The sequence below is a fragment of the Dendropsophus ebraccatus genome, chromosome 1 (assembly GCF_027789765.1).
Source record: "Dendropsophus ebraccatus isolate aDenEbr1 chromosome 1, aDenEbr1.pat, whole genome shotgun sequence".
Classification (NCBI taxonomy): Eukaryota; Metazoa; Chordata; class Amphibia; order Anura; family Hylidae; genus Dendropsophus; species Dendropsophus ebraccatus.
The window spans coordinates 105,600,190-105,625,959 of NC_091454.1; the positions used below are offsets into that span (position 1 = coordinate 105,600,190).

General features: G+C 44.7%; 1 protein-coding gene across 1 annotated transcript; it reads left to right on the forward strand.

Moving 5' to 3' along the window:
• Window positions 1-1,570: 1,570 nt before the first annotated feature.
• Window positions 1,571-25,770, forward strand: CAPZA2 (capping actin protein of muscle Z-line subunit alpha 2). Its single transcript, XM_069976396.1, has 10 exons — window positions 1,571-1,718; window positions 12,676-12,739; window positions 15,580-15,631; window positions 16,895-16,958; window positions 19,691-19,897; window positions 20,010-20,089; window positions 21,419-21,497; window positions 22,515-22,586; window positions 23,691-23,753; window positions 24,900-25,770. The coding sequence occupies exons 1-10, from the start codon at window positions 1,680-1,682 to the stop codon at window positions 25,038-25,040; spliced, it is 861 nt and encodes a 286-aa protein (XP_069832497.1). The 5' UTR covers window positions 1,571-1,679; the 3' UTR covers window positions 25,041-25,770.

The window sequence follows — 25,770 nt, forward strand, 5'->3', positions numbered from 1 at the left end:
TAGAGCGGGTCAGCCATAGTGATATAGAGGGCTCAGCCATAGTGATATAGAGGTCAGATATAGTGATATAGAGGGGTCAGCCATAGTGATATAGAGGTCAGATATAGTGATATAGAGGGGTCAGCCATAATGATATAGAGGGGTCAGCCATAGTGATATAGAGGGGTCAACCATAGTGATATAGAGGGGGTCAGCCATAGTGATCTAGAGGGGGTCAGCCATAGTGATATAGAGCGGGTCAGCCATAGTGATATAGAGCGGGTCAGCCATAGTGATATAGAGCGGGTCAGCCATAGTGATATAGAGCGGGTCAGCCATAGTGATATAGAGCGGGTCAGCCATAGTGATATAGAGCGGGTCAGCCATAGTGATATAGAGCGGGTCAGCCATAGTGATATAGAGCGGGTCAGCCATAGTGATATAGAGCGGGTCAGCCATAGTGATATAGAGCGGGTCAGCCATAGTGATATAGAGCGGGTCAGCCATAGTGATATAGAGCGGGTCAGCCATAGTGATATAGAGCGGGTCAGCCATAGTGATATAGAGCGGGTCAGCCATAGTGATATAGAGCGGGTCAGCCATAGTGATATAGAGCGGGTCAGCCATAGTGATAGAGGGGTCACCCATAGTGATATAGAGCGGGTCAGCCATAGTGATATAGAGGGGTCAGCCATAATGATATAGAGAGGGCAGAGGTCCTGTGCCATGCTGGGTCACCTGTAGACTGCAGGCTCATTGTGGCTTATAGGATAAGCGAGGGTATGAGAAACAAGTGGTTCTATACTGCACCAGCTTTCACCTCCAAATGCGTCCCTGGGCAACACTCACGGGCAGTGGGGATGCAGGGTAAGTGCCCCGGGCTGGGTAGGTGGTGGCACCCCAGGCTGCTGCCTACCCCTTGTCATGGCCCTGCTGTCATTATAAAAAGAAAAAAACATTTTTATTATAAAGATGTGTCAAAGCTTAGATCAGTCACAGCTCAGTCAGACTTTGAGATACAGCAGGGAAGGGCACGCCATGAGCACTTCTCTCTGGCCTTTTACCTTAGGCTATGTGCGCGCTCCTGCGCTTAGCCAGATTCCACCATCCACCCAAAGAACTGACATGCCAATTCTGTGGGCGGACGGCGGAATCTGCCTGAGCATAGAAGGGAGCCTATGGGACGGCCAGAGAGTCAAGTGGGAGCGTGAGCAACGGAATCCACTGGAAATTCTCCACACAGATTCCATAGTGTGCACATCCCCTCAGTGCAGGATATAACAGGGGAGACTTATGGAGCCAGCTAGATGGAGGGGGTCAGCCATGCACACATACACCTGCTCCTTACTGGCCCATGAGGGGGAGATGTAGAGCCCAGTGGGAGCCGCCTGTCCGTGACCCGGAGAGATGCATGGCAGCTCTATCCCATAGGACGAATGGTGTACGGTACTGGACTCCCTCTGGTTGTTTAACTTTTTTGGCACTCCGGCCAATCACTGCAGTGGACACAGCGGCCTCAGTTTCCTCACACAGGTCTGGTGACGTCAGGCTCACGTGACGCTCGGCAGGGATTGCCGGTACGCGCGCTCCCGCGTCTCCTGGGCGCACTCTCGCCACGCTTCTCAGTGCAGGGCCGCTCCGTGACGTCAGGCTCCGCCCGTAGGGCGCGCACCGTCAGTCAGGAAAAGGGGGTGAAGAAGATGGCGGACGTGGAAGATCAGCTGTCCGATGAGGACAAGGTTGGTGTGCTGATGTGTGTGCTGGCAAACAGAGCGCTCTATGTATACACTGTCCTGTGCGCCGCTCTGTAGGGACGCGGGTCAGACAGTGGGGGCGCTGTGTCCTGGCTGCCGGCCAGCCCCGCTGTTAGGCCGGTTACGGTCTGGGCTTGCAGGTGACTTCAGTACTGGCTGACAGCCTCGGCGGGGCACGCTTCCGCTGGGCCCATGCTGCTCGGGCTGCGGCCCGTTTCTTCTGCAGTGTGTCCGCTCCTTGTACGGCCACAGCCGAAAATAGGAGCCAGGAGGGTGGAGACCCGGCCCCCGGCTGTGTGCGAGGAGGCTGGGCCCTACATGGAGAGGGGCTCCCCCGGCCTCCCGCTGCGGACTGTTACAGGTAGAGGGCTTCCTTATGCCTGCCAGGAAGTGCCCTGCCCACCCGGCCTGTACAGCACACAGTGTACCCCGGCCTGTACAGCACACAGTGTACCCCGGCCTGTACAGCACACAGTGTACCCCGGCCTGTACAGCACACAGTGTACCCCGGCCTGTACAGCACGCAGTGTACCCCGGCCTGTACAGCACGCAGTGTACCCCGGCCTGTACAGCACGCAGTGTACCCCGGCCTGTACAGCACACAGTGTACCCCGGCCCTGACACGCAGTGTACCCCGGCCTGTACAGCACACAGTGTACCCCGGCCTGTACAGCACACAGTGTACCCCAGTGCCAGAAAGTGCCCTGCCCACCCGGCTTGTACAGCACACACTGTACCCCAGCCCTAACACTGTACCCCAGCCCTATGGATTACTGTACCCCGGCCCTAATACACAGTGTACCCTGGCCCTAATACACAGTGTACCCCAGCCCTATCTATTACTGTCCCCCAGCCCTAATACACACTGTACCCCAGCCCTATCTATTACTGTACCCCAGCCCTGTTATTGTACCCCAGCCCTGCCTACTACACACTGAGTAAATGTCGCAGAATTCCGGGGGGGCTCCACCATGGAATCCCGCCTGCCTTAGTTTCAAACGGCATCTCTATGGGGGGGGCTCACGCGCCTCTGCTCAAAGAATTGACATGTCACCTACCATAGAGATACTGTTTGACACAGAGGAATTTCAAGTTCCAAAGTGGCAGTACAGTTTGTAATGGATGGGCTTGGGGTGGAAGTGGACATACCCTTAGGGTGTATTTGGACGCATCTGACTAATATAGTTAGTATGGTTGAAAAAGAAAGTTCAACCAGGAGGCATGGATGATGGTTCTATACATATACATTAATGTTCTTTTGGTCTAAGACAGGGGTCCCCAAACTTTTCACACAGGGGGCCAGTTCACTGTCCCTAAGACCGTCGGAGGGCCGGACTATAAAAAAAATTCCCACTATAATCAAATCCCAGTGCAAAATGCCACAACCCTCCCCCCCCCCCCCAAAAAAAAAGTAAAAGCATCCACTCATCCACACACTCAACCCCTCACTCCCCCCTCAACCAGCCTCCCCTAACTCCCCCTTCACACCCTCAATCAGCCCCCTCACTCATATACTAATAATGTATCCCTGCATTGTCCCCCATATAGTTATGTTGTCCCCCTGCAATGTCCCCCATATAGTTATATTGCCCCCCTGCAATGTCCCCCATATAGTTATAATGACCCCCTGCAATGTCCCCCATATAGTTATAATGTCCCCTGCAATGTCCCCCATATAGTTATAATGCCCCCCTGCAATGTTCCCCATATAGTTATAATGTCCCCCATATAGTTATATTGTCCCCCTGCAATGTCCCCCATATAGTTATAATGCCCCCCTGCAATGTTCCCCATATAGTTATAATGTCCCCCATATAGTTATATTGTCCCCCTGCAATGTCTCCCATATAGTTATATTGTCCCCCTGCAATGTCCCCCATATAGTTATTATGCCCCCCTGCATTGCTACAAAAAAAAAAAAATTATTATACTCACCTAATACTGTGTTCATCTCTTCTAGCCTCTTCAACCGGTCAGTCGCCGGAAGGGATCCCCCAGCAGGAGCAGCGACGTCATCACTGCCCCTGCCGGAGGATCCCTCAGAGATCATGTCCAGGTTACATCCCAGGGTTGGTGGTCCGTGCGGCGCGGAGGAGGCTGGCGGCAGGGATAACATCTGACACTGCTCCAGGATCTGCGGTCTGTTGCACCAGACCGCAGATCCAGGAGCAGGACCGCAGATCTCGGAGCAGTGTGAGATGTCAGCCCTGCCGCCAGCCTCCTCCGCGCCGCACGGACCACCAACCCTTGGATGTAACCTGGACATGATCTCTGAGGGATCCTCCGGCAGGGGCAGTGATGACGTCGCTGTACCTGCTGGTGGATCCCTTCGGCGGGGATGTCGGCAGCAGTGTGGATGCGAGGCAGGGGCTGGCGTGATCCGGAAGGGGGAACTCTTTTATTGGTGCTCAGTGAGAGAAGTCTTCTCACTGACCACCAATGAAAGAGTTGTCCCTTCCGGAAGTGCGGCGGGGGTCGGATAAAAGGCCTCGGGGGGCCGCAGTTTGGGGACCTCTGGTCTAACAACTTGTCTAGGCCGGTTTTGAAGCCCTCCACTCTTCTTGCTGTAACCAGATCCTGGGGTAGACTGTTCCATAGATTCACAGTTCTCATGGTAAATGCTGCCTCCGGAGATTGAACTTTTTTTTCTCCAGGCGAAGGCAGTGCCTTCTTGTCTTTTGAGGGGGTTTTACCTGGAACATCTCTTCCCCAAATTTCTTGTAGGGGCTATTTATATACAGTAATACCTCGGTGCTCGAACACTTCGGTATCCGAACAAAGTCAGGGGGATATAGCTGATGAGCTATTGTTTAGCTGACAGTTAATGAGGTGTTGGGAAACCAAGTTTAAAGGAGCCTGCCCCCTGTACCGCACCTGCTCCTCTGTTGGCCTGCCAGCTGCCACTTTCCACGGTCTGCTGCTGCTGCTTCTCCCCACCGTTGCCCAGCTCCAAGGACCCTCCTCTGGGCCGCTGGCACCCTTGCTCCGGCCGCCCTCCTCATTACAACCGCCATCCAACGCTTTCCCCAGGCCGCCGCTGCCTCTCCCGCGGTGAGTTATATCTCCGCCGGCCTGCCCCAGCTGCGGCACCCATCTCCAGGCCATCGTCGCTGAAGTACATGCTTTGGCAGCCTGGAAATTGGTGCCGCAGCTGGGGCAGGCCGGTGGAGATATACCCCACTGTGGGGAGAAGCAGCACCGGACCAGTGAAATCAGCGGCTGCCAGACAAGCGGTGGGGCAGGGTAGAGGAGCTGTTCCCCTAAGTGTGAGTGGTGGGGAGGGCTGCAGAGACACCTCTCCAGGGTGCCGGCGGCCTAAAGAGGAGTCCCTGCAGCTGGTGCAGCTTCCACACCTCTCTCCTGTTAGAACTCAAAACAGGCGCAAGTTCTAGCAGGGGCAGGAGCGCAGCAAATTACCACCCCACTACTTCCTCTCTCTCTGCGACTCTGCAGCGGGGAACACCAGTTTAGAGTAGGGATTCCCGTCATTCTGATAGGAATCCCTGCTCCCTTACAGTCAGTAGTTGTGCAGGATGCACCGCTAGTGCTAGTCTTTACACTCTGTGGGCCGGGTGACCCACAGTCAAGTGCAGAGTGCAAAAACCAATTAAAGACATTTATATTGTTCCTTACGGGAACACACAGCTTGGTTCTGGAGTTCGAGAGCAGAGGTAGCACTGTATTTAAAAAAAAAAAATAATAATAATAATCATATCTCCCCTTAAAAGTCTAGACTATACAGGACCAAACTTGTTACAGATGCCATCTCCAGTCCGTCTCATAGGTAGTGAATGGGGTGGTGGCTGAATACGTGCACTACTGCACTCCATTCTGTTCTTACCATCGGTGTGCCGTCAGCAGTGGCAACCTTACTATTCAGCTAGGTTTCCTCTATCTTGTTGGGTGATAACTTCTAATCTTGGTTTAACCCTTTTAAGGAAGGGTCCGTAAGGGGCAGCTTAGGGCAGTGTGTCAAGAGCTACTTCCTGAACAGGGTAAGGCGTTGTCTGGTGCACAAACGTATCATGAACAATATTAAGCATGACTAGAAAGAGAGTCAGTAAGGAGAGGAGAAAGGGTAGGTATAGAGCGGGGTGGGTGCTGTAGGTGAGATACTGGAGGCTTGATGGGACTGGTTACTGTTTGTATGAGAAGCTGGCAGCAGCTTGTCTGAGCTTGGCGAGTCTTTAGCAGTTTCATGCTCTGTGATTTAGCATGCACAGTCTGTGACCTGTTAGAGCAGCAGTTTGTGCTTCAGAGCTGATCAGACATAGATGCTGTGTCCCTACATACTTGTGCCCTTGTCACATCTGTCAGTTTTTGGTTCTACTCGTAGTCATGCCTTAATGCCCTCTCTGCCCCCCTGAATTACAGCAGAGGTATCTATTACCTAGTACAGCTTCCCCGAGCATGGGTTTTCTATCAAGTGAACTGATAGGCTGCTGAGGACTAACCTCCTATGCTAGGACTGTTGTAATGTCTGGTGTTTTACTAGTGCTCCCTGGGGCCACCTTCACATGCTGTGATTCTGCCCAACCAGACCCAAGTCACTATGGGATCCTATGGTAATCTACTGTAAAGGCCCTATTACACAAAGCGATTATTGGCTGTTACAGCTGATAATAGTTTCGTGTAATAGAAGACAACAACATGCACGGTGTTAGCTGACCGTTATCTTTCAACAGGCTAAAACGGCAACAATCAGCTTGTTAACAACCTGCTGCTGTCGCCCCGTGTAATAGCAGCAGACCGGCGCCTTCTCCCTGACAGGCTTGCTCTCCGCATTGCCCCGGGTAATAGGTCAGTTTGGGCCCGCAGTAGGACTACATGTTGTGACAATTATATGAATGCTTTTGTGTGCTTACATTACACCTGTGTTAAAACAAAAGTACCACCAGGTACACCCCTTTGTTTTTTTTTTACCTGAATAAATGGGCGCCGGCGCGGGGATGAATGTACCTGATTGTACATTCGCTTTAAGGTGGCCTGAGGGACATATAAAGAAAAATTTTAAATTCTAAAATTCAAAAACTTTTCTGAATAATATGTGGACACCTGGTAGTCATGCAGTAAGGTAGGGAAAGAAGGGTTGAAGGGGGCATATGTTTGGTAACAGAGGGTGATAGAGAAGACATTCCTAGACATTGGAAGTTTCAGCCATTAATGCTTGAAACAAGCAGAAAATGATTTTGATTGGTTGTAAACCAACATAAAGATGATTGTATTCTAAGCAAAGTCCATCCATCAGTATGCAGCAGGGTAATATTGCATATTGTCAGCACAGACAGCCAATATGAACATGGCCAATAATACTATGTATGGGCAGTATACCTGTGCTGTGGATGTTGGGAAGAAACAGATTGTTGAAAAACCTGTTCCATCTAGTCTGCCCTTATTTTATTTCCATGTTTTGGATATATATTTATTCCATGTATCGTAAGTGGTGGTGCTTGTGGCGGGATGGCATTCCAGGCGTAGTAGATAAGAAAATCCAGGAACTCACCTATTGACGTTTGCTTGTTTATGTGCAAAAACGAGCTGATTAAGGCTATATGCCGAAACGCGTAGTCCTGTACTTTGTTTGCATGTAAACAAGCATAACTTCAATAGGTGAGTGCCGGGATTTTCTTATCTATATATTTCTTCCAGGCATGTTATGTCCACTTACTTTGGATTTTCCAACCATATGTGCTGGAAGTGTTTCAAGCATCAACTACCCTTGGTAAAATAATTACTTAAAGGAGAATTCCGGGGTCTGTTCAAAAAAACCAATCACCAAATAAACAAAGGATCTTTTCCCCCTTTGGAATAGTAACAGTTTGAGCCCCAAATCGCCACTCTAGGACCCCCACATCGCCTGTTCTGGTTATCAGCTGGTCTCTCCACACTTCCTGTCAGAAGTCCCAGCCCCTCTTCCTTGCTGCTGTACCTGTCACGCCCACTGTATACTCCCCTCTGCTGCTTGTCCAGCCCACTCAGTAAAGCCTTGCTCTGTGTCCCACCCCCTGAATGTTACCAGCCCCCCTAATGCTTAGCCTGTAGTCCTGCCACATGCATTCTCTGTGGCATCACTTGTAGTGTCTAATGTACACTTTACAATTCAGCAGGTACTATACACAACCCCCCTCTCCTCCTCTTCTGATCACAGCACACAGTGTCTTTATAGTGTGCCTACACAGCCTGTCATGTGTTGTTCCCCCAGCAGCCCCCATCCCTTCTCATCCCAGCACACACACAGGCTCCCAGCCTCCTCCAGCCAGTCATGCTGTATCTCCCCCCTGCAGCACAGCTCCTCCCGTTCTGAGCACAGCATGGAGCTCTCAGTGACCCTGCTCCAGCCTGCCATGCTCTCTCCTTCCCCCCAGCAGCCCCCACCCCATCCCTTCTCATCCCAGCACACACAGGCTCCCAGCCTCCTCCAGCCAGTCATGCTGTATCTCCCCCCCTGCAGCAGAGCACCGAGCTCTCAGTGACCCTGCTCCAGCCTGCCATGCTCTCTCCTTCCCCCTGCAGCCCCCACCTGTCAGCGTTCTGGTCACAGCTGACACGTAGCTCCCAGCCTGCCTGCTCCAGCCCTCCATCGTGCTCGCTCCTCCCCCTCCTCATCAGCATTCTGATTGCTCTACACAGAACGGGTGCCTCTACACAGGAGGGAGGCTTCTGTATGCATATGTATGAGGCTGGGAGGCGTGCCAGCAGCTCATAGGAACGCCTGCACAGTGACGTGGTCAGCCCTACATCACGACCCAAGCTGCAGCAGGGACCCTGCACTCGTCGTGACGTCAGCCCAGAATGCGGAAGTAAGCCACTTCCGGCAGCTGGGGACACAGAGAAAAGTCTGGTAAGGGGCTATAATCTGACATGAGTGTACATTAGGAACTTATATAACTTTTTATGTGGGGAGGAAATGGGGGAAAAAAAATTTCACCGGACTTCTCCTTTAATAACTATACTTATTAGTAACATTAATATTCTGAACAAGGTTTGCGTTTGAGCATAACCTGTGCTTGCTTACACAATATATAATAAAGGAGATAATCACAAAATTCCTAAATTTTAAGCGTTTTCATTGTGTGTACCAAAGTCATGCGAACGGGACTCAATTACCTAGCGGTGCCCAAATCATGTGTAAAACAAGCCACTTGTTTGGCGCCAACCAGGTCATACTTCACTCTAATGCTGGGTTTACACAGATAGATTTATCTGACAGATTTTGGAAGCCAAAGCCAGGAATGGATTTGAAAAGAGGATAGATCCCAGTCTTTCCTTTATGACCTGATCCCTGTTTATAGTCTGTTCCTGGTTTGGGCTTCAAAGATCTGTCAGATAAATCTGTCTGTGTAAACGCACCATTAGAGCCATGACACACAGTAACCGAATGCATTCGAGCAAAGTGACACAAATTAAAGGTTTTATCCAGGCTTAGGAAAACATGGCTGCTGTCTTCTAGAAACCCCACCACTTGTTCTTAGCAGCTCATCAGTGTCAATTTGCAGCTCAGTTCCATTGAAATGAATTGAGCTGAATTGCAATACCACACAAAACCTGAGGACAGGTGTGGTGCTGTTTTAGAAAGAATGTAGGTGTCCTTTAAAGGGTTCCTATCATTTAAACAAACCTCGGACGTGTCATAGTGACATGTCAGAGATTTGTATCAGTTGGGGTCCGGGTGCTGAGACCCTTGCTGATGGTTAGAATGAAGTGGCAGACATGCGCAGCAGCCCACGCTCTGCTTCTTCATCTCACTCTCACTGCCAAAGTAGGAGTGGACAGAATTATAAAGGAGCCCTATGGAACTTCCGGTACATTGATTACCAGGAGTTCCATAAGGATCCATAATAATTCCGTCCACTCCTTCATTCTAACCATCAGCAGGGGTCTCAGCACCCGGACCCCAACTGATACAAATCTCTGACATTTCACTATGACACGTCCGAAGTTTGTTTAAATGATAGGAACCCTTTAGGCTGCATTCCCACGTTCCGTGATCCTGACGGATCACGGACGTGGAATGCCAGTGCTGGAGTCCCCCCGCGCCCGGACAGCATCTGTTATTAGATACTGGGAGCGGGGGAGACTGTATTTATAAGCGCTGCGCTGTACTGAAGGAGCCGCGCGGTGCTGTTACTACAGCGCGGCGCTTATGAATACAGTCTCCCCCGCTCCCAGCATCTCATTACAGATACTGTCCGGGCGCAGGGGGACTCCGTTACATGCATTCCACGTCCGTGATCCGTCAGGATCACGGAACATGGGAATGCAGCCTTAAAGGACACCTACATTCTTTATAAAACAGCACCACACCTGTCCTCAGGTTGTGTGTGGTATTGCAATTCAGTTCAATTAATTTCAATGGAACTGAGCTGCAAATTGACACTGATGAGCTGCTGAGAACAAGTGGTGGGGTTTCTGGAAGACAGCAGCCATGTTTTCCTAAGCCTGGATAAAACCTTTAATTTGTGTCAGGGGTGTCAGCACCCAGACCCCGACTCATACAAACCTCTGACATGTCACTATGATAGCTACCATTTAACTGAAGTGTTCCAAACTATTTGACTTTGGTTCTCGAAAACTTTTTCATGCAACACTTTAGCAGCCTGAGCGTGCAAGAGAGCAGTGGTATTGTGTCCAGTATTAGTCAGCTTGACACAGAAAGATATCTTCATCTAATGGTTTATATATTGTCGTAATTGTAACCCTCCCCCACTAAATGTACCACACAAATGCATAAAAAAAATAAAACTATGCATACTGGGAGGTGAAAAGCCACCGACTGCTGACCATTGGTGTATGACCGCGTCTGCAGGGCCTAACTAAAGGCCACAGTAAAGTGACACTTGCTGAATTGTTCCTCCAGGCCTGGAGTGCATGGTATCCTTTACATGTGCTAAGGTGGAGTCTGTCACATATCCATGTGTATTGTGTCCTGGTGTTTCTTCTTCCATACTGTTGTATGTGTTGGCTGAGATGTGAAGGCGTGCCTGTCCTCTCCCACGTCATGTAGTAAGGCTTTATTGCCATAAATGGACACCTCAGCAGTGACACACAGTGTTGTGATGCGATTGGTTTGTGGTGTAAGTTGTAGGAGGAAGTAGTAGGACGGTAGTAGTTCGTATATATGTAAAGTGAAACCATGAACACTGTCAGTAATTGTCTGAGAAATCCTCTTTATAGCTGTGGACACTGCATTTTATTGCTGTAAAATCACAGCAATCCGACAAATTCAGATCATGAAAAGAAAGTCAAAACTAAATGTGTATCCCATGTGATGATCATGCAAGAGGTCAGTGTGCTGCCTTTAATTTTAGACTTGCTTACAAAGCAATGCAACAGCTTTGGAGCAGTTTCCCTGCTGTCCAAGAAGTGCAGGGTTGGAGACAAAGAGCTGACCCCTTTAGGGGTGGCCCAGATTCGATTTGCTTTGAATCTGATATTTCAAATTTGCTGCACATCCTGTACATGTGAGTGTACCCAAAAGAAGTAAAATTGCTGCATATTGTTAATAGTTAATGGGTGTACACTTGCCATTTTATCATTGAACAGTTCCATAATTGCCCACATGATTTTAGTTTTGGTTTTGTGGCCATGGTAAGGAGACAGAAAAAAACGTAAAGGGGTACGCCAGAGACAAAAAATAATTTAAAATACATTGCTTTAATAAAGTTATATTACTTTGTAATAAAACTTTGTAAATAAAAAAACAAACTTTTTTTAAACTAAACATCCTGTGCCCAAGAACAGTGAGGGGCGACACAGCCCCTCAGCTGCCCCCACTGTTTGCAGCGCTGTACACGCTTTAGAGTCCTGCACAAAAGCAGTATATGTCCGGCAAACAAGCTGCTTTTAATCCAAGATCACGCCTCTGTGGGCGTGATTAAAGCGGAAAAACGCCCAGGACGATAGGAGACGCCCAGCAGACCGTGACTACCTGCTATCCACACACCGCCCCGATGACTACCTCAGATAATTTGCATACAGGGCGCCAGTTTTATAAAGTGATTTTGTGGCTTACACGGGGGAGGTAAGGAGGCTATGAAAACATGTGTGGGAAGTGTGCTGTGTGGTCTAACAGCACATGTACTTAGCTTTATATGCATTTTTGAGGTGATTGGTTCCCTTTAAGACCTGTGGTTGCAAAATGGAGAAACCAGATGGGGCTAGAACATGTAGGGGAAGGATACTGGGGAAAAGCTTGTATTTTAGTGGCTTGTCAGTATAAAGTTTTCTAACCGTTGTAGTACTGCTAGTCTGAAATATGCATGTATCTTCAGTGTACAGACAAATCCAGCACCGTGGGCTGGATCACAAGCAGCGCTGATGGTAATAATCTGTCTGTGTATATGCACTATCTGACAGAAACCAAAGCCAGAAATGGATTTGAAAAGAGGGAAAAATCTCAGTCTTTCCTATATGACCTGTTCTCTGTTTACAGTCTTGTTCCTGGCTTTGCCATCAATAATCTGTCTGTGTAAACACACCATTAGTATAGACTGCTTGTGATCTGGTAGCTGACAGCGAGGATCATATTAGGGCACCAGAAACAGCCTGGCCTGCTAAGCTGTGTAAAGGCAGTAGCTGGGAATACTGCAATATGCACTTGGCTCCTTCTCACTAAATTTTAAGGGTGATCTATTGGCGAGTCAGGGCACCTTACCCTTATAGGGAACCTTATACAGGGGCACATAGTGCCTCTAGTATCCCTTAGGAGCATGGTAGGAGGAGGAGAATACCATCCCGGTACACTGACTGGCTAGGATCTCCTATCACTTTTCATTTAAAGTGATACTGTCACCCCCGTTACTTTTCATTTCATCTCATGGACTGACACTGTCACCTAGGCCGGGCTTTGCAGCAACTGGGCGGTTTCCACTGTCGCCTAGCCTTATGCAGACACTAAGTGAGCTTAGCTTACTGTAAATTTGCCTTTTTTTTTTTTTCTTAGGTACGCGTAGCTGCAAAATTCATCATTCATGCTCCACCAGGAGAGTTTAATGAAGTGTTTAATGGTGAGTAATACTGTACATTTTGCTCTCCAACCCTAGAGCTGCATTTGTTTTACAGGTTTTATGTCTGTAGAAGACGATTCCTTGAATTAAAAGGAAAAGTAGCTAAATTTTATTTGGGATGCAACATTTTTTATTTACACCATATTACAGCGATTCTCAGCCTGTGGTATGTATACTCCCAGAGGTATATACGTGTCTTTAGGGGTTATTGGCTTGGTCGCTCTTCTGTGCTTGTGATGTATATAGCACAGAGTCTACAGCGTTATGCAGCAGAGGAAACAAGTCTGCCAGCCTGACAGATACCAAATCAGTTACAATCATGTTAATGGAGTCTAATGGATGTGTTTGGACTTTGTGCAAATTGTGTCTGAATTACACATTTGGCATATGAGCCTTATGGTACTTTTACACGGAGCGATAATTCGCCCGATCGCACAATTAATGATTTTGAATGAACAATTTTTTTTTAACGATCAGCGTTTAGACGGAACGATACATCGTACGGAAAATTCGCTATGCGATCGTTTTGCGATTGTTTAAGCCTATCTCACACATAGGTGAAATCGCTGAAAGACTGTTTACACTGAACGATCTGCGAATTTTTTGCGAACGACCAACGATGATTTGAGAACATGTTGAAAGATCAAAATGAACGATTTTTTTGCTCGTCGTTTGATCGTTCACTGCGTTTACACGTACGATTATATGAATTCGACCGTTATCGTGCAAAAACGAACGATCAATCGTTCCGTGTAAAAGGACCATTAGCGATTATCTGCCAAATCGGTAGAAATTTCTCTGTCTAATGGTGGCTTTACACGGAGCGATAATTCGCCCGATTAACGATTTTGAATGAACGATATTTTTTTTTATAACAATCGGCGTTTAGACGGAACGATACATCAAACGGAATATTCGTTTTGCGATCGCTTAAGCCTATCTCACACATAGGGGAAATCGTTGAAAGACTGTTTACACTGAACGATTTGCGAATTTTTTGCGAACGATCAACGACGATTTGAGAACTTGTTGAAAGATCAAAATGAACCATTTCTCGCTCGTTGCTTGATCGTTTGCTGCGTTTACACGTACGATTATCGTTCGAATTCGACCGTTATCGTGCAGATTCGAACGATACATTGTTCCGTGTAAAACCACCATAATGCTAAGTTTACACGAGGTGATTATTGGCCCGATCGCACGATTAACGATTTCGAAGTAAGAATTTTTTTTTTATAACGATCAGCGTTTAGACGGTACGATATATCGTATGGAAAAATCGCTCAGCCCGGCCTGCCCCCCTGCGCCGCCCCCATCGCCACCCCTGCCACTCCGATCGCCGCCGCTCTGATCGCCACCCCTGCCGCCGCTCCGATCGCCCCCGCCGTGAGCATACGTTACCTGCTCCGTGTAGCAGGTCTTCAAATCCCCGGCTCCCCTCTTCAGCGCATTGATTGGCTGAAGAGATGAGCCGGGAATTTCAAACGGCTCCTCTTCAGCCAATCAGTGCTCCTCTTCAGCACTGATTGGCTGAAGGGGAGCCGTTTGAAATTCCCGGGTCCCCTCTTCAGCCAATTAATGCATGGCAGCACTGATTGGCTGAAGGGGAGCCGTTTGAAATTCCCAGCTCCCCTCTTCAGCCAATTAATGCACGGTAGCACTGATTGGCTGAAGGGGAGCCATTTGAAATTCCCAGCTCCCCTCTTCAGCCAATTAATGCACGGCAGCACTGATTGGCTGAAGGGGAGCCGTTTGAAATTCCCAGCTCCCCTCTTCAGCCAATTAATGCACGGCAGCACTGATTGGCTGATGGGGAGCCGTTTGAAATTCCCAGCTCCCCTCTTCAGCCAATTAATGCACGGCAGCACTGATTGGCTGAGGAGGGGCCGTTTGAATTTTTTTACACAGAAAGATTATCTGACAGATTATCTGCCAAAGATTTAAAGCCAAAGCCAGAATTGGATTTGAAAAGAGGAGAAATCTCAGGCTTTCCTTTATAACCTGATCTCTGTTTATAGTCTGTTTCTGGCTTTGGCTTCAAATCTTTGGCAGATAATCTGTCAGATAATCTTTCTGTGTAAATAGACCCTAAGGCTGCTTTTACACACACACGCGCGCGCACACACACTTATCTGACAGATTTTTGAAGCCAAAGCCAGGAATTGGTCTGAGAAGAGGATAAATCTCAATCTTTCCATTATGACCTGTTGTCTGTTCCTGGCTTTGGCTTCAAAAATCTGTTAGATTAATCTGTGTATGTAATAGAGCCCTTAACAAAATTTATCAGGGCTTATGTAGTAATGTGGCACTAGTCCATCTGCATGTGAATGTCAGACTATAGGTACCTGGAGCTACATATGGTAGAAATCACTGTATGGTGTTCTTCACCTTTGTGAACAAATAGTCTGTCCAACATAGTAATGCAAAAGAAATATGAGAAGGCACTCGCTGCTCTGTAATATTTTATCAGATTACATGCAAAGATCATTTGTCACACAACTTTGAAGTGTTTGGCATCCTTGACTGCAATATTCACCATAATCTTTGCACATAATCTAACGAAATGAAGAATATCACATAGCGATGAGTCCCTTCTCAGAATTTGCATATGGCTAAAATATATATATATATATTAATTGTAAGTTTTAGTAAATGTATCAATAGATTAATAAAATAGGAATGTAAAAGTAGAATTGTAAAAGATTTTCTAAAAGTACCATAATTCAAATGATTGCATGTACTATGTATGTGTTACCAAATAGATCCTAAATGGGTGCTGCTTATTTTTCAATACAAACATTGTTGAATTCTAATTCTTCTAAAACATTGTTCCCATGCAGATGTTCGGTTCCTGCTTAACAATGACAATTTACTCAGGGAAGGTGCTGCTCAGTAAGTATCAAGTCCGGACACAACTCTTTTATAACTCCCTAATTTCTAGTTTGACAGGGACAGTGTTAAGTTGGTGCAGGTATCTACTACTAAATTCTCCTATAAAGTTAGGCTGCTACAAGTCTGTCCTTTCCTTGCCAAAGGTTCATCCAGCAGTCGTGCCTGGGACAACCTGCATGAAACTTGAAAACATAAAGGGAATCTGCCAGATGTAATTCACGTTCCAAACTAACACTTTTGGATAGCTGTTAGGTCAAGGAGACACATGGTGCCTTTCATATAAGTCTCTGAGTCCAGGATGTAGAAAAATGCTCTGGTAAAAAGAGGTAAAAAGGACTTGAAAAACTACAAGCTAAAATGCTTCTTCTTTCCCCCTTCCTTGCTTGATTGACACCTAGAAGCTGACTCTTGAGCAAGGTCTAGTATGGGAGGGGGGATGGAGGAGGTGTTACAGCTTGCTGCATCTCTGGAAAGCCCAAACTATTTGTATTATAGAATCAAAGCATTTTTCTATGTTTTGGAAGCACAGCTTTATATATAAAATGCCGCTTTGTCACCCATTGTTATTTTAGCTAAAAAAAAAAAAAGCTATAAAGCTGAGGTACAGTGTGTGTATGTTTGTAGGTGTGTGTGTGTGTGTGTGTGTGTGTGTGTGTGTGTGTGTATATATATATATATATATATATATATATATATATATATATATATATATATATATATAATTTATTTATTTATTTTTTTTATATAATCTTTAGGGAAAGAGCAGCATACCGGGAAAAAGAGACAAGTTTGCAGATATATTTATCCCCTTTCTTAATTCAGATGGGAATTTATCAAAGGGTATGGGAGCACACCTGTTGGTGTATTTTTATTGATGTGCTATAGAGGTTGACAGGCAGATTTCTGTATGGATCTGCTACTGATATACCCATGCAGAGGGGGTTTATCTGCAACTTCTCCATGTACAGACTTAGAAGAATGAAGTGTGCCTTGCGGCTGTGTCAGTACACTAGCGCATACTTTCAAACAGTATCGGAGCTTCCGACATCATAATTAATCATGGTGCTGGCTGCTCTAAAGAACCTGTCCACAGAGCGCAGTCTGCATTAACCGTTAGTTGACTGAAAACACTTCAATATCATGCAGCATTCTATATGAGCTAGTCCACATCCACAAATGGGACAGGTATATTTAAGGTGCAAGGTCATGAATGTTTTTCCTTTAGAATTCATGAATCTTTACATTTTCTATTCGTATGTTTAGTGCCTTTGCACAATACAACTTGGATCAGTTCACCCCGGTAAAAATTGAAGGCTATGAAGATCAGGTATGTGCACGTCCTTTCTTATTTTTATTTTCTTTACTGTTAGCATTATTATCATGTATATCAGTTTGTTCTTTTGTTTGGTTTTTCAGGTTTTTTGTTTTTTCTTGGTAGATATAAATAATAAATGCATGCAAATAAGCTTCCATCAGGATTAAGTTATGTACTTATGATATTGTGTATTAACAAGATTTGTAATTAGACATCACTATAGTGTGATCACAATTCCTCATAACCCTATTTTAAAGAACAATAGGTAACAATTTTCATTTAGTAAGGGGACATTCACACATCCACAAAATAGTGTCCGTGCATGGACAGTATTCTATAGACCGGACCTCGGAGCTACTGCCATCAGCATTCATTATGCCAGGAACTCCGACTCTAAATCTTTGTGCTACTGTACTGACACATCCACATGGCTTTTAGTACAGTAGCGCAAACTCTTAAACAGTTTCTGAACTCCCAGCATCATCATAAATGTTGGTGCCGTGAGCTTCGATGTCTAGTCTGCAGAATACTGGTTGTGCACGGACAGAGTTTTCCTATTACCACCTTTTGGCAACATTGTTAGGGGATATTGTGGGTGTCAAGGTACTTACCCCACAACTAGCGCACACAAGTTCCTTCCACATCAAAGACGCTTGTTATGTAAATGCCTTACTATGTAGCCAAACTTATTTTCCTTGGTATTGGAAACAAATGGTTTGCCCCGCGAAAAGAAGTGGTGGAACTAATTGTGCGTTTACACAGAGAGATTTATCTGACAGATCTTTGAAGCCAAAACCAGGAACAGACTATAAGCAGAGAACAGGTCATAAAGGAAAGACTGAGATTTCTCCTCTTTTCAAATCCATTCCGGGCTTTGGCTTAAAAAATCTGACAGAAATCTCTGTGTAAACGCACCATTATTCAACAACATAGGGGCAGATTTATCAAACATGGTGTAAAGTGAAACTGGCTCAGTTGTCCCTAGCAACCAGTCGGATTCCTCCTTTCATTTTGTAAAGAGTCTGAGGAATGAAAGGTGGAATCTGGTTACTAGGGGAAACTGAGCCAGTTTCACTTTACACCATGTTTGATAAATCTCCCCCATCATTCCTACGTGGAAAATAATGGCTATGGGGGGGACAGGTTAAACAGTTCCAGCATACGTGGAGAGATTATAGCCAAATGAATTTGCAAAGTAGGCCCTAGAGAGTATATACTATACACACATAGTTATCCTTGCAGTCATGTCCAATGAACATATTGGAGTTGCTTTTCAGAGAATAAGATATCTGTTTATTAATGTACGTATGGCTTGTCTACTTGAAATGGCACAATCGCAGTGACTTGTACAACTGTGTTAAAACCAATTTAAAAGATTGAAACGAAAAAAGACTTGAAATAAATATTAAAACTGATTTAGAGATCGTTTGTCAATTGTTTATAAATGAGACTTATCCATTTTTATCTTCATAAATAGGTCTCACCCATGGGCCCAGGTTTATCAGAACTGTCTGATTTGCCTATAGCAACCAATCACAGGTCGACTTTTATTTTACCATAAAAGTTTGAGAAATTAAAGGGGTTATCCAGCGAAAATCTTTCTTTCAAATTAACTAGTTTCGGACAGATTGCAGCAGAGAGCACTGTGTCCGACTGAAAAGAAAACATTTCCTGCAAGACATACAGTAGCTGATAAGTACTGGAAGCCTGGACATATATTTTACAGAAGTAGAAGTAAATTACAAATCTGTACTTTGTGAAACCAGTTCATTTAATGGTGCGTTCACACCTACAGGATCTGCAGCTGATTTTCTGCAGCAGATTTCATTTAAATAACTTAACACAGCATCAAAGGTGCTGCAGATCTGCTGCAGATCCTGTAGGTGTGAACACACCCTGAAAGAGATTTTCACTGGATAACCCCTTTTAGTTGAGACTGGTTGCTATAAAAATTGATTTTCATAAATGTGGTCCTAAAGGTTATAGCATTAATTGGTTCCAGGATGACCATTGTATAGTATATCTAATAGGCATAAACCAAGGGGAGAGTTTTATCAAAGAGGAGTAAAGAAAAACTGGCTCAGTTGCCCCTAGCAACCAATCTTATTCCACTTTTCTTTCTTTAGATTCTTTGGAAAATGAAAGGTGGAATCTGGTTGCTAGGGGCAACTGAGCCAATTCTATCAGTTTTATAAATCTCCCCGAAAGCTACAGAATCTTTATACATTGGGCATGTGCTTCTTCAGGGTCCTATACAGCAGTGTTCCCTAAATCTAGTCCTCAGGGACCACCAACAGGTCATATTTTGAAGATTTCCCTAGTGTTTCACAGGTAATTTCATTATAGTCCGTGCATCAGGTATCATCCTAGAATTTCTTTATATGAGATATCCTCAAATCTTGGTGGTCCTTGAAGACTGGAGTTGGGAAACACTGCTGTGCAGTACACACAGTGCAACAGAAATACAAAATGGAGCTGCCCCCACCAAACTAGAAGCTCCCCCTGACACAGGTGAAGAGCAGTACAGAACATGTAGTGTTGCACTGTACTGTATAGAGATACTACCAGTCAGCCATTAGTGCATTCTTTTCAGTAGGTTCACCAAATGTTTTATCAGATAAAAAAGAAAAAAACCTACTCTGATCAGTAAGCTCTTCCAGCTAGCCATACATGTCATGTATCCAGTCTGTACAGTAGCGTTTTGTGTTGAGTACACTTTTTAATGTGTTCAACTTTTAACTCAGGTATTAATAACTGAGCATGGAGATCTTGGCAATGGAAGATTCCTGGATCCTAAGAACAAAATTTCATTCAAATTTGATCACTTGAGAAAGGAGGCAAGTGACCCAAGGCCCTATGAAGGAGAAAATGCCATAGAGTCTTGGAGGAATGTTATTGACACTGCAGTGAGATCCTATGTGAAGGATCATTACCCAAATGGCGTTTGCACCGTAAGTCTCTCTCTCTGCGTCCCCCCTAAAGTTGTGTATGTTCCTGTAAAGCTAGAACTGCATGTTGCTTGGCTCCGCACACTCCTTGCTAATGAAATCTTATTGTTTCCAGGTGTACGGCAAAACAATAGATGGACAACAGACGATAATTGCATGCATTGAGAGTCATCAGTTTCAAGCTAAGAACTTCTGGTAAGTCATTTCATTGCATCAATCTTAAAGGAATACTCTCCTTTAATGAGGCAAAGACTGTAATAAGAATAGGGGTTGGATGCATTACGGTCTCGCTATGTTCGTAGTCATGGATATCCGAACTTCTGGCCCCAGAGGTCATTGGATGTACTGACAGGTACTTTTTAACCTTCTGCTGGTCATGTATTAATAGTTTTTTTTATATTTGGTTAAGGTAACCAAAATATTAAAGTTAAAATATTTGTAATTCATCTGGTATCACTTTCACAAATGATCTGACTTCACATGAAATACAATTCTGTCCTCATAATACTAAGCAATTTACATAAAAGAAAAACTGTATAACAGCACTAAGGGTGATTAAGCTTATTTTTTATTAAATTCAATTAAAGAAAAAAAACACAACAGTGACACACTTATGGTAAGTGCATATTTAGGGTTGGTTCTGGAGACACATGGCTAGTATGGAAGTTACTAAGCTATTATACCCTGCCTAAGAACTAGGAGACCACCTGGTATGGGCGTCCCAAATGCCAAGATAAGGGGGCTGTCCCTAGGACTAGGTCAGTTGGTGCAGTTAAAGGAGAAGTCTGGCGAAAACTTTTATTGAAGTATTGTATTGCCCCCCCCCCCCCCCCCCCCCCCCCCAAAAAAAAAGAAAAAGTTATACAAATTACCAATATACACTTATTACGGGAAATGCTTAAAGTGTTTTTTTCCCTGCACTTACTACTGCATCAAGGCTTCACTTCCTGGATAACATGGTGATGTCACGACCCGACTCCTAGAGCTGTGCGGGCTGTGGCTGCTGGAGAGGATGGTGGCAGGGGGACACAGGGCACTGGAGGGACACTGAGCATCCTCCTGCCATCATCCTCTCCAGCAGCCACAGTCCGCACACAGCCCGCACAGCTCTGGCTTCTCCTTTAAGGTCCAGTCCCAGCAACAAAAAGAGGGCATGATACTTATATTCATAAGACACTTTTACTGGTATAGGCTATTGGTGTTCTTGGCAAAACATATAGGTACAAAGGTACATAATAAATTAGCAGAAGGGCTCTCATGAAGAAAACCCATCAATAGTTGTCAGGTTGTCTGTATGTACATCCCTGACATTTAATGCCTTTGGATGGATCAATGTGTACATCCCTTGTCTTCCAACAAGTTTCCCCCTACTTATTTTTAGTGGGAAGACCCAATACTCTGGAACACTGCGGCTTGTTACGGACTTCTGCAGATATGCTGTTTTACTAATATGTTCTTCAAATAAGTTGTATTATTTGATATACTATTTTCCAAATGGTCTTATATCCCTAAATTCTTTTACAGGAATGGACGCTGGAGGTCAGAATGGAAATTTACAATCACACAATCAACTACTAAGGTTGTTGGCATTCTAAAAATCCAGGTATGGTTCCGTTATGCCTGTGGTATTTGTTTTAATATAAATCTTTTTATCTGTATATAGGTGGCACAATAAAAAACACCTTATTAAAATCTATATTTAGATTTAAAAGCACACCCATGTACATGAAATGGACAGAAGTTTTAGGACACGCACACATTACATTTACAGGTACTTTTTAGGACATCCCATTTTAAATCCAAAGGCATTAACATGGAGGTGTCCTCCCTTTGCAGATGTCTTCCACTCAACTAGGATTACATTTAACAAATTCTATATTGTCTGTGGGAATTTTTGCCCATTTTTCCAGAATAACATTTTTAGAGGTCAAACACTTATGTCATTAAAGTTCGTCAACGTTTTCCAATCGGTCCCCGGGCGCTATCCTCCCTCTGCACAGAGCCAGCAGCCTGAGGGAGATAAGCAAAACGAATCTGCTTTTCTCATGTTTATTTAAAACCTGTCTCTAACCATGAGGGCTTTCAAACCTTTCCGTACAGATGCAGCTGCTGACGAAAGTTTGGGCCACTGCAGAAACATCCTAAGCGTGGGTGAGTTCTGGCCACAAGCAATATTCTCTTCAGTAGGGACGCTTAGGACATTTCGACAGCAACATGAACTTCGGTCAGACGCTGCATCTGCACAGGAAAGTTTGAAAGCCCATGCGTTGACATGTACATTTTAAGAGATGGGCACTATCACTTTTCTCCCTAGTTTGTTTTTTAAAGTAGACCCTTGCTAAATTATAAAAAATAAAATAAGAATTTACATCTGTAGCTAAATGTATGATCCGTGCTAGGAGTACCTCTTAGAAGTAATTTAAGATGTGCAGAGTTCTCTCATGCCACTTGATGTCTGTATCTGAATGCCTTTCTTTTTTCTTTGATCTGACATTTTATTTCAGATCCTTTCTTCATACCTGTTGATATTACCTGATGATATTTAAGTGCTCTTTTCTATAAAAAGAAAATACACATTTCCTAAGGAGGTTCTTACTAAGTTTTTTTTTTCACCCCACAGGTTCATTATTATGAAGATGGTAATGTTCAGCTAGTTAGCCATAAAGATATTGCAGAGTCACTAACTGTGACGGTAAGTACACAGGATTACTGTAGCTGGGTTGGCAGTGGTCAAGACTAGAGATGAGCGAATCCCCAGTCTAAAAGAAGTAAAGCGCTTTGCTTGATCAGCAAGTTGCTTGTCAGCAGCCTGCCTTTAAACTCTGTTCTGCTCCACCCTGGGTCTCGAGAAAAGCTGGATCCAGTACTAGGAAACTTCTCCAAGTTTCCCATGACTGGATCCAGCTATTCCCAGCACCCGGAGAGGAGCGGCAGGGAGCGGAACAGAGTTGTAAGGCAGGTGAAGCCACTTGAAGCACTTCACTTTGTTTAGACGGGCGATTTGTTCATCTCTAGTCAAGGCCTAGGTTTTCTGAAACTCCTACAGGTACAAAGTCTGCTCTTAAAGTGAGTGATGTAGGGATCTGCCAGAAGCACCATAGACTAAATTGTGAGTGTATTATAGTGCAGTCTACAGAGATTCTAGCAGTTCTGTACACTATTTGCTTTAGGAGCAGACTGCATACCTATCAAGAGTTGTGAAAGGGTATCCTGCCACCATTTACATTTTTATATTGTGCTTGGGCTGCATAGAACACAATCATTCTATTTTTGCCTAACTTAACTACCCAGGGTTCTCCTTTAGAGCCTTTGGTCCCCCCCCCCCATTGAAAGGCCCCACCACTACTTAGATGGACTTGTTTCGTCAGTGACATCTAACTCAGCAAATAACTAACTGTGGTGTTGTGCCACTTTAGTCTGTGATTGGCTGAGTGGGCTGACACTGGAAAGATAAGTCCATCTTTAAAGTGGCAGCAGGCAGAAGGACCCCAGGGGGAAGCGTGGTTAGATAAAAATTCTATGTTATGTTCTGTGCAGCACAATGTAAAAAAAATTTAAATCGCCATACTCCAGAGTACTACTTTTTATCCTGGAATACCCCTTTTAAGATGTACAGATTCAAATTTATAGTTGGGACAGCCACAAAATTCCTTCAAAGCTGGCTTGTTGCTATTGTTATAGTAAAGTGAGTTATAGCAATACTTGCTGCATTATGCCTCAATTATTTACAAAGTACATGTTAAAGTTATATAAAGTACATTGTTATTACCCACACTTTGTGATTTGTTTTCTGTAGAATGAAGTTCAAACTGCTAAGGAGTTTATAAAAATTGTAGAAGATGCTGAAAATGAGTACCAGGTATGTCTTATAGATGTGAAAAATTCTGTGTTATTTTGTTCCCATGTATCTAAATAAAAAATCTGTTTCCTTTGCAGACATGTGTTTATATGGTTACAGGCTTCGAGTGAACCTTGGGAGTAGTCTAAGCATGCCTAAAGGGCTATTCTTATGTGCCAAATTTTTAGCTCGCTACCGCTGCGTCCCTGCTTACTTCCTGGTTTAGTGGCGGGAATGAGAATGGGCTGCAGCAGTGCTGAGCTGAATCAGATCACTGTCTCCCCATGAGATTACACGTCTCCAGGGAGCCCTGGAGAAGTGTGTGAAGACAGAAGAAAAAAAGGACATAGCGGTCCCCGGGGACAAAAGCAAAACTAAGCAATTTTTCTAATACAAAGCATTTGCAAAATTGCTTACTTTTGCATTCTGTCACCTAATAAAAGTTTGTGATGAGAATACCCCTTTAACAAATGGCTGTGGAATCAGTCTAAACCCTTGGTTGTCTGTAACCATGGGTCTGTTTCAGAGCTGCAGAGAAAAAACAGTATCCGGTTTTAACTATGACTACAACATTCAGTTTTATGGCTTGCTACACCTCACTGCTTGTCTGCTGCACCTCTTCATTTTAGGAATGCCCTATCCTGCATTTCAGCATGCCGCTGGTTCAAATCCTGCACTGGTGCCGTCGTAGAGGTAGTCGCTGTATTTAATGCAGCAAATGCACAGCAAAGACAGCGTGACCTCTAGTGAAAACAACAGCTGAGGTGACTGACTCTGAGGCAGCGGGGGTTCAGAAATGCAATTGTGGTTGCACGACTATGCCACAGCACTGCTGCAGAATTTGAAACCAGCGACCTGACAAAATCCAGGCGAGGGGTGGGAGACGAGCAGTGAGGCCCTGCCTCTTTGACACTGCCAGTGAGAACTAGAAGATTTTTTTTTATGAAAATAAAGCCACAGAGACTTTTGGGAGGTATGTTTGCACATTGTGTACTCAAACATGACTATTAGCAGGTGTGTGTGTGTGTGTGTGTGTGTGTGTGTGTGTGTGTGTGGGGTGGGGGGGGGGCGACGTTCCCTTTTAGATTTTTTTATTTGTGGTTACATAGCATGTCCAATCAGATTTTTTGCCAGTAACCTTAAACATAGTGTTGCTTTCCTTTTCAGACTGCAATCAGTGAAAACTACCAGACTATGTCGGACACTACTTTCAAAGCCTTACGCCGACAGCTGCCAGTGACACGCACCAAGATTGACTGGAACAAGATTCTTAGTTACAAAATTGGCAAAGAGATGCAAAATGCCTAACGTGAACATTGCATGACTGGATGATTTTAGTGTCTGTGCATATAAATAAAAATGGTTACAAAAGTATTTGGAACTGCCAACTCGCCTGGTCAGCATGGCCCTTTGCTAATAAAATAGGAAATCACTGTAATATTAAATAATCCAGCTACAGCACAACATTTACCTTCATTTCAATTTGTTTACGTTTGGCGGGGGTGGTATATGTGCTGTATTTCAGCGAAAGAGAAATATGACCATAATAACATAAGAAGCTCTTCAGTATAAGGCTAATGCAAAGAGATCTAGTGACACTTGAGAAACTCCCATAACGCAGACTATTCGGTACAGTACTACACGCCATTGTGCCACTTCTAGTATAAGGCTCTGCCATGTGAGGTGTGTTACTTGTCTGAAGACTTTGTTGTACCTTTTCATATTTTGCTTTAAGTTGAACTAACCCCCTTAAAGTAAATGAAAATAAAATTAAGGCCAAGCTCTCTTGTTCTGAAATTGAGAACTCACTGCTTAAATGTATAGTAAATGCTTTCTTCCCATGACAGCTATTCAAATTGGCTTAAAATCCATCTGCCCTTAACTCTTATTTTATTACATAGCCGCCGATGTATTATAACAAGGCAAATTGTAATATATATATAATCCTGTACTCATTATGTCTGTCAGTTTATTTTTCTGTTTCTGCACTTGAAATGTATTACAATTCAATGTGACATTAAAATGCATATTTTCTATT